General features: G+C 48.8%; 1 protein-coding gene across 2 annotated transcripts in view; it reads right to left on the bottom strand.

Annotated features, from left to right (window-relative positions):
- Positions 1–1337, bottom strand: part of LOC116081911 — a 4516-nt gene extending 3179 nt beyond the window's left edge. The window contains exons 1-2 of one of the 2 annotated variants that reach the window (XM_031358644.1): positions 1192–1337; positions 67–233 (exon numbers count right to left, since the gene is read on the bottom strand). In XM_031358644.1, coding sequence (XP_031214504.1) covers positions 67–174 — 108 coding nt within the window. In that variant the 5' untranslated portion in view covers positions 175–233; positions 1192–1337. The remainder of the gene's footprint in view (positions 1–66; positions 234–1191) is intronic. The other variant, XM_031358645.1, reaches the window with a different exon arrangement.
- Positions 1338–9233: the final 7896 nt, after the last annotated feature.

Here is a 9233-nt window from a genome sequence, read left to right as displayed (position 1 = left end):
GAAAGGGGGAGAGGGGGAGAGGGGGAGAATGAGAGATTAAGAGAATGAGGATGTCCACAGGCTCACCCAGGGTTGCTTGGGCAAACAAGCCATGTCTGATGCAGAGGCAGAGAAGATAAATGGGGGATTCCTTCTTGCCCAGGTGGAAACAGAGGCCTGGGTTCCCATTTCCATCACTGCCCATTTGGACCATTTCCAGAGGCCCCCAGCTGCTCCAGCTTATAGACTCTGGGCTTCAGGGCAAAGTTTATTATGGTCTGGCTTTCTCTGGCTTTCTTGACTCCTCTAGGGGGTCTCAGCTCTTGAATTAGTGATAGCCCCTAAGTCCCCGAATGTCACCTAACTCCCGGGAAAGTGCTGGCCATGGACTGACAGTGACAGGAAGGGAGGGAGGGACCAAAGCATACATCTGACACTGAAGAATACCCCCTGCTCTTAACCCTCAGGAGGTCCCCAGGGATGGACTCCCCTCTCCTGGCTCACAGTGATGGGGAAGCAGGCTGAGCGACTGGGCTATCTGTCCCTCTGAAGCCTGTGCTCCACATTGTACATGTGTATAGTACATGTTCCCTGTCCTAAGCCCTGGCACGGTGACTACGCCCTTCCTTATTTGTATGACCTTGGCAGATGCAACCGTGTCTAGATGAGTTTTACTGGGTTAGGGCATGCCTTAGATCTATGACTGGGAAACTTGGGACCCAGATACTGAGGGTGCAGGCCATGTGATCTCTTGTGGCAGAATCTGGAGTGACAACTTTTCCCCCTGGAGCCCCAAGAAAGAACTAACTCTGTTGACACCTTGACATCAGGCTTCAGGCCTCCAACACTGGTGGGAACAAACCATTAAAACCCACCAGGATTGCAAGGTGGCTATGGCAACCCTAGGAACCTAACGAGTTATCAGAGGACTGGATGGCTCACTGTTGAGTTGGAGGGCCCTACTGGCACTTTCTAAGGAAGTCCCCTATGGTGACTCGCCCTGTGCTTCATCCTTTCTGTCACTGAGCGGGTGCTGACCAGGACTGACTGTTCTGGGGGGCTAAAGGGGGATCCACACTTTTGTCTTTCCTCCTGGGGCCCTGGCTCCTCTTTATCTGCTAGGCCTGGGTTGAAAGGGGCCAGTTGTGATGGCTCCAACTCCCCAGAGGGCTTCAGAGGAGATGCCCCACAGGCCAGACTGCTCACACTCACCTGCACTTGCCACTTAAGAGTCCCCACTGGAGCTGGCTGGAGCCCCAAGGGCTGACACTAAACCTAAAACTCAGAGTAGAGCTGGAAGGTCAGAGCCTCTCTCTCTCCTGGGAGCCTCCTCCCCTGCCTCCTCTTCACCAGGCAACCCCTCCTGCCCACTGAGAGAAGATTCCACCATGAAGTCACAAACCTGATGCCAGGCAAGAAAGCCAGATGGCTCCGTTGCCATGGAGACCTCTGCCCTACATCTAGCGGCACCTGTGCTCCTCACCTGCCTTTTAATTCAGCTTAATCCAGATGGCCCCAAGAGAGCAGGGAAACAAAGACTGGAAACATCTGCAGTCAGACCAGCTCTTTTCTCTGGGGCCAGTGACGGGCCAGTGATTCACCAGAGACCTGTGCCCAGAGACCACAGAGTGACCCACCCTGGGGTGGGGAAGCCAAAGGTTTCCGCAGTCCCGTCCAGTGACCGCAGGGCACTCAGAGGGGGCCAGCACTGCATGGATTTCTACTCCTCTGATGCCCCAGCCTCTTGGTCCCCTGAGGCCATGGCTGAGGCCCTCCACCCTGCCTCTTCCTAGGTCACCTGTAAGGAGAGCAGGTTTGTAGGACCTTGGGCTTCCCTGGGTATGACCAGTGGGGCTCTCTAGGGCACAGGCATGGCTCACCTAGACTGCACCCTACACTCACTCTGATGGCTTCTACTGCTTGCTCACTGAGTGATCTTTTTAAAACAAAAACAACAACAAAAAAACACACCTGACTCTCTAATCTTGGTGGAATTCATTTTTCCTCCATAAATGGATATAGTCCTTGATCTTATAACTGGGATGGCCAACTGACTCAATATCATTTATAAATATTTCTCTCCAAAATTGATTTGAAATGCTAACATAACCCAAATGATTAACTTTTAAAGCTCAAATCAGTTGCTAGTTGGGTTTGTTTGTTTGTTTTTTGGTTTTTGGTTTTGTTTTTTTTAAATATCCATCTCTTTGACTCTCTTGGTATAAGTAACATATTGTTTGGACTTTTTTTCAGACTTACTTACCTTTAGTTCATGTTATATAGTCAACATTCAGGCTAATATCACTAGCAAATCAATATGTCCAATGGAGCAGTCAAGTCCTGCCCTTTGTATGCTCAGACCCAAGAAGCTACGGTTTGGTTTCCTTCCTGCGGTGGGTAGATGTTTGTTCCTGTCTCCCCAGGAATAATGTCACACACACACCTCTCCCCTCTCTCTTCCTCCCTCCTTCCATCTTCCCTCACCATCTCCAGCAACCCAGCCACTTGCCATCACCACACAGAGCTTTACCCTGTCTAGAACATTATGTAATTGTACAAAATAGACTAGTCCATTGGCTTCTCTTCCTCACACACTGCTCCTGACTGTGATCCTGTTACTGTGTGAGCCACTGGGCCCCACTTCGACTGGTGGCGCTGCCCCTGGCTTACACATATCACTGTCCCACTGTGAATTGTGTTTCTTTGTTCCGACGGAATCTTTATCTTTGTTTTCAGTAGTTCATGTTGTGCCTTTTTCTTCAATCATTTCCCCAACTCTGTTTCTCCTCTTATCTTGGAAATCTAACAACAAACGCACCATTAAATCCTAAAACTATTTTCCCACTTGTCCTCCGAGGCTCATTTCTATCTCTCAGACTGCAGTATATTTACTGACACCCCATCCGTGCACCCCTTTCTCTAGCTGTTGGTTCTCCCGCTGGATCATGCAGGGGAAATTTTAAATGCAGGCTTTTCTATATTGCAACACAACACTTCTGCTTGTTCTTTTTAAAGGTGTCTCTAAAGTTCTTTGTGGACATACCGCTCCTTGTTCCTCTTCTGTACATCTCTCTGGATCTGAAGGAGCACGTGCTCACCGCAGCCTCTTTGAAGTCTTTGTCTGGTAATCCAGCAGCCATGACTCACCTTGGGATTTGAACGTATTCTTTTCCCTGGAGAACTGGCTGCACTTTCCTGGCTCTTTGCATGCTGGGTAGATTTGGATTATTTTAGAGATGGGAAATGTCATTGTGTGTAGATGTTGGGTTCTACCCATAATCCTTTGTCTGAGGGACATTGGCATTTTGTTCTAGCATGTCTTCGGTTTGCTTAGGTCTAATCTCAGGTTCAGCATTGCCTTGTGAGGACAGTGGTCCCGGTCTTGGGCACTGTCCTGATTTGGGGCTGTCCTAAGCATGCACTGTTTAGCAAGTGTGGTTAAAAAAAAAAAAAAAAAGGCACATGGCTTACATTTCCGTTTGATTCTCAAGATTTTACACTGCTGTTTTGGTCTCTGTGGTTTGGGCATAGCTCAGGGATCAGGCTGGGCGCACTGCTTGTTCTGACAGAATTAGGGGACCATGTTTCTGTTTGTGTATATTCTTGGATATTCCTCACACCACCTTTCCAGATAAGCCCCCCATCAGATTTTGTTGGCTAGAAAGAGCGGCTTTCTTGTGTATCCTTTTGCCTCTGCTGCTTCCAGAGGAGTGGGAGAAGGAAGAAAAACAGGAGATGACAGGGGAGTGAGGGAGAGGAAGAAAAGAGAAGGAGGAGAGGAGTGGGTGAGGAAGAAGGAGCCAGTCAAGGGAGGTGAGAGGAGCTTTGCCCAGCACATGGCTGCTCAGATTTTTCTCTCTCTTTTTTTTCCAATCTGCATTCACTCACCTTTTAGAGTTCTCACATGGCAGCTTGTGTGTTCTATTTAGAATTTCTAGTCACAGTAAGACTGGGCTGTCACAAGCTTATATTATCATCTTAGCCTCATTTTTTGCCCATTTGTTCTTGTTGTGGCATCGCAAACACTTCTTATAGATGCAGGACACAAGTCTCTTGTCGAACATTTGCACTGTGAATATTTTCTTCTTAGGAATGCCTTTCTACTGTTATTATTGAAGCCCTTCTGGGAAAAAAAGTTTACTTTTTTTTTTAATGAAGTTTAGTTTTTCTTAAATTGTGCCAGTTCGTTCCTGCAAACAGCACAAGGATAGGAGAAGGCTTATGCGGGGTTGCACAATGGTGGGCCCATGACCGACTACAGAAGCCTACACCAATGGTGGGCCCATGACCGACTACAGAAGCCTACACCAATGGTGGGCCCATGACTGACTACAGAAGCCTACACCAATGGTGGGCCCATGACTGACTACAGAAGCCTACACCAATGGTGAGCCCATGACCCACTACAGAAGCCTACACCAATGGTGGGCCCATGACCGACTACAGAAGCCTACACCAAGGATTCACTTAACGTGTGTCTTCATATGAACATCCTGAATCCCAGGGTCAGAGATTCAGATCTGGAGACACAGCACTCCAGGCTGAGATGGGTCCCTCTGACCCAAGGGTCTGGCAAGCTTCTGTTTGCCAAGAATCCTGTTCTCTGCCCAGAGCTTGTACAGTGTGAGTGGGCGGGACCCTGGTCCCATGATGAACACAGCAAAGGTGGGAAGTTTGAAAGTCCTGATTTCCAGGAGCACGTGGTCCCGAGCGCAGGCAGGCTTGGAGGAGACTCTGAAGGCTGGCTCTGCAGAAGGTAGCAGGGCAGGCCGTGGCCAGGCTGGCTGCTCTGTGGGACAAATGCAAGGCTGGGTCTGCAGAAGGAAGCTCGGCAGGCCGTGGCCAAGCTGGCTGCTCTCTGAGACAAATGCACAAGCACTGGTCCCCAAGACGCTGCTTGGAGGAGGAGGCCCAGGCCCAGCAGCCCACCAGAACACTGCTGCAGTACACTTCCGGTCCCTCAGGGTGAAGTCAGTGATGTTCCATGTTGGGAGAAAAATATCTCCCAACCCCTTTGCATACTCCTTCATGTGCCAGTTCCAGTGCCAGTCACATGTTTACCCAGAAGCAGCACCTGGGGTTTGGCAAGACCTGTTTGGACAGACCCAAGGCTCACTGTGGTCCACTTCTGGCATCTCCCTGGCAAGATTTTCTTGTTCCGGGAGGAGCTTTAGAAGTGTTTCCATTCTTCACCATCTCAGAGCCTTGTGCCAGGGTCCCCGTAAGTTAAGGGCATCAGATCGGCCAGATGTGTAAGGACGAGTGTACACACACCACAGTTCCCGCAGAACTCACTACTACCTTGTCCACAAGGGGGCGACTGGTTTCCATTTATTCTGGAAGGTCCCTGTTGGGTCGTCATTAATGATTACTTAAGATGATATTTCTGTTTCTTTGTGTGTGATTGTTTCAGAGAAACCAAATCTCCTTATGCAAGGGTGGTGCCATTTTCCTCCCAGCTGACAATTTTCAGATGGCCGTTTGTTTGAAAACATATTTCCGAATCATTTACACACATCCTCCCCTGCAGTTAGTCACGGGGTGGGGGAGAGGGGGGTGTCTTTTAACAAATACCACATCTCAGCCTCAGAACAGAGTCTTGTGGTCTTCCGCACCGAAATCAGGCAAATTATTTAAATTCACAGGAAGGGGGAGGGGGGACCGTCTTTTTGTCAACATCAAACAGAAAGCATTCTCTCTTTGAACATGTAAATCCCTTAAACATATTCAAGAATTTTAACAAGCATTCCAGAAAGCTATCCTGTTACTCTTTGAAGCCCTGGAAGGATTTTCTTAAAGTAGTCCCAGTCTCCCAGTCTTCTCCGGGCAGGGAGGGCCTTTGCTGGGATGTCGTCGGAGGTGGGAGCTGCTCAGGCCCCATGAGTCCCTCTGGTCCAGAAAGGAAAGATAGTTATCCAGAGAACAGGTAGGCCAATGGAGGGTGGGAATCTTCCAGAAAGAACAGACGCTGGGTCCATTTCCCATCTGCTCTGCATGAAGGCTTAGAAAAAGGACAGGAGCTGTGAATGGCGCCTACGCATCATGCCTGTCGTTCTCTGGGAGGAGCAGCCGCAGCTCTGGACTCAACAACTCCATTCTGGGAACCATATCTCCCTCAGGGGTCAAGAGACTGAAGAAAATCGGCACAGTTCAGCCATATCTTCTTTGGAAATGGTACAATGTTTTCGGAGACAGGTTATTGATGCCCTTGTTATTGTCAATACCAAGTGGGAAAGTAAATTAAAATTATTAAAAATCCCAAAGTGTGGGATCTACAACTATGGAAGGTGAGTTAGAGAAACAAAGCTTTACTCAAAGTAACATCACACGACATGAAAAAAACAACACAGACCTGTGTTTACAGTCATGGAAAATGCCAGAACATTCCACTTACAAAGGGAGGGCTGGAGGGGGTTCTTCAAGGTTCTCATGAAAGGCAAAGGAACCAGAGAGAGTTCTGGGCCATGGGTCAAATGAGACAAGGCACTCTGGATTCTCTGGAGCCCCAGTGGTCAGGACCACATGGGGCTGGCAGGGAGAGAGGGACGTGTCAGTGAAACAGAACCAGAAGTGGGTGCACACAGACACGCACAACTGAGCTTTGACAGAAGCGTGAAGAAGAGAAGTCTTAACAAAGGACGGCGGGACTTTGGGTGCGTATGAGGAGAAAAACCTCAGCATATACGAACATCAATACAAAAATGTAAGAAGTAAATACCTCAAAACATTGGGAGGGAAAAGAAGACAAGGGAAAACATGAGCAGGGTAAGCGTCTGAGGGCATTAAGAGCGTCATGTGTGAAGGGCAGAGCTGAGAATGAACCCCAGGGAAGTAGAACTGCTCTGGAAAACATCCCACTAAAAGGAGGGAAAACGACATCAAAAAGGGGGAAAGAATAGGAAAACAAAACAAAACAAAAACCTCCCAGAGCTTATGTGTGACAAGTCACTACAGGACTATAGAACCACCGGCAAATTGATAAGCAAAGCACTCCATGGCTCGGTCAAAGAGTGGACGAATGACCAGAGAGGACAGTTCACCAGACTGCCCACAGGTGACCTGCAAGCACCTGAGAAACTGTTCGGCACAAGCAGCCTTTAGAAGAATGCAAATTAAAATCACAGTGAGACACTACACACACACACACACACACACACACACACACACACACCACACCACACCACACCACGTACACTGCATCAGAACACAATGAGACACCACACACACACAAACACACACCCCCCACACGTACACTGCATCAGAACACAATGAGACACCACACACACACACAGACACACACACATGCAAACACACACACACAAACGCATACACACCCCACATGTACACTGCATCAGAACACAATGAGACACCACACACATACACACACACACATGCAAACACACACACACCCGACATGTACACTGCATCAGAACACAATGAGACACCACACACACACACACATACACACACACACACACACACACACGGGGTCAGAATGGCTATTTAACAAATGACAGTAGTAAATGCTATAGGAATCCAGGGTCACTCTGACCCTACTGATAATACAAAATAGGACAGCCAGTCTGGGAAGAGGGGGCTCCTTAACAAAGTATGTAACTCCCACAAAATCCAGCACATATATGTATGTATGTATGTATGTATGTATGTATGTATGTATGTATATATTCTATCTCCTTAAGGAATGAAAACATTCACACCAAAATCCGCATAAATGATTATGTGAGATTTACCCATGGGTGAAAGGGTAAATAAACTGTGGCATATCTGTACCACAGAGTGATAATCAGGCATAAAAAGGAGTGAATTATTCACAAATACACATCCTTAGTGAGTAGCCAGACAGTATGCTGGGGAAAGCAAGCGAATGCAGAATGTCACTCCGTGATTCCATTTTTACGACACTCTGGGAATACAAAATCTCAGAAAAGGAGAACAGTTCAGCTCCTAAACTTGCAAACCATTGGGTGGTCCGGACAGAAGGGAGGTGGAGACGGCTATAGGAAGACATCTCGGAGGGAAACAAACCTGCTTCCCTATGGCAATGTCAATAGATAGATCCCTGTTGACTGTATCGAAGCCAACGTCCTGTTTACCGGGCTGACGAGATGGCTCAGAGGGTAAAGGGAGCTTGCTGCCAAGCTCGATGATTTGGGTCGATCCCTAGAACTCATGGTGAGAGGGAAAAATCAACTCCCCTACCTGGTTTTCGAACCTCCAGGCTGACCTTGAAGTGTAGCTGAGGATGACCTCGAGTTTCTCCCCCTGCCTCTGCCTCCCAAGTCCTGGTTTTACAGACTATGCCTCACCGGGCCTGGTTCGAGGCAGTTTAGGGGTTAGGCTGAACCCATGGCTTCATGCCCGCTAGGCAACAGCCTGCCAGTGGAGCCCACCCTTCACTGTTGCTTAGAACCTTGTGTGAGTCTCATGATCTCCAGACTCAAAGTTTAGTTTAAAAGGACAGAGTACGAAACTGTCCTGAAAACCAGAAGCTGTGGACGTGTGTCCCAGGGCTTCGCCGGGAGCCTTGCATGTGCTGGTCATCTAGATGGGGTCATCAGGTCCTAGGCTTAGTGTGTATTCCAGGAGGCTCCTGGGTGATAAGCCACAGGACGAAGCAATGAAGTGCCTAAATGTCACTTCAGTTCCTCCTGAGTCCCGAGGATGCTCTCTTCCCTGCTGGCTGGCCATAGGGAGGGAGGAAGGGAGGAGGGCAGCCCCTTCCTCCCTTCAGTTCAGGGTTGCTGGGCAGAGTGTGAGGTACCTATGGCCAGCAGGGCCAGGCTCCCTGGAAGGCAGCCTGCAACACTCACACCACCCTACACAAGTGAGATCTTGCAGTCAGTTAACATCCATCAGCAAGCAGCAAATGAGCAGGCAGTAGTAATTAAAGCTCACACATTCTTTCTCTCCAGAGTCGTCCTTTGCTGGGTTTGGAGTTCCTTAACGAGAACAGCGTTCTTCAATTAAACAACCCACAGGTAGCTTTTGCACAAATCCGCAGCTGTCCGCCTAGTAGCCAGAAGGTAAACACCGCACGACTTAGCGCTCTGCTCCGTCCAAGAAAAGCTATTTTGATCTGTCAGCTGCTCCTAATGAGGACACGGCTATCTGAGATGTAAACAAGCCATCAGTCTAAGGGGACCGTCTTGGGGGCGCTGAGTGAGGTGGCTGGAAAAGCTCACCAGGCACGCAAGCAGGCTGCAAAAGCCGGTGCCAGAGGGGAGGCATGGACC

Source organism: Mastomys coucha, unplaced genomic scaffold, assembly GCF_008632895.1.
Source record: "Mastomys coucha isolate ucsf_1 unplaced genomic scaffold, UCSF_Mcou_1 pScaffold7, whole genome shotgun sequence".
In the NCBI taxonomy this organism is placed as follows: domain Eukaryota; kingdom Metazoa; phylum Chordata; class Mammalia; order Rodentia; family Muridae; genus Mastomys; species Mastomys coucha.
The sequence above is the reverse complement of the archived record's forward strand: the minus strand, read 5'-3'. Positions and strand labels throughout refer to the sequence as shown.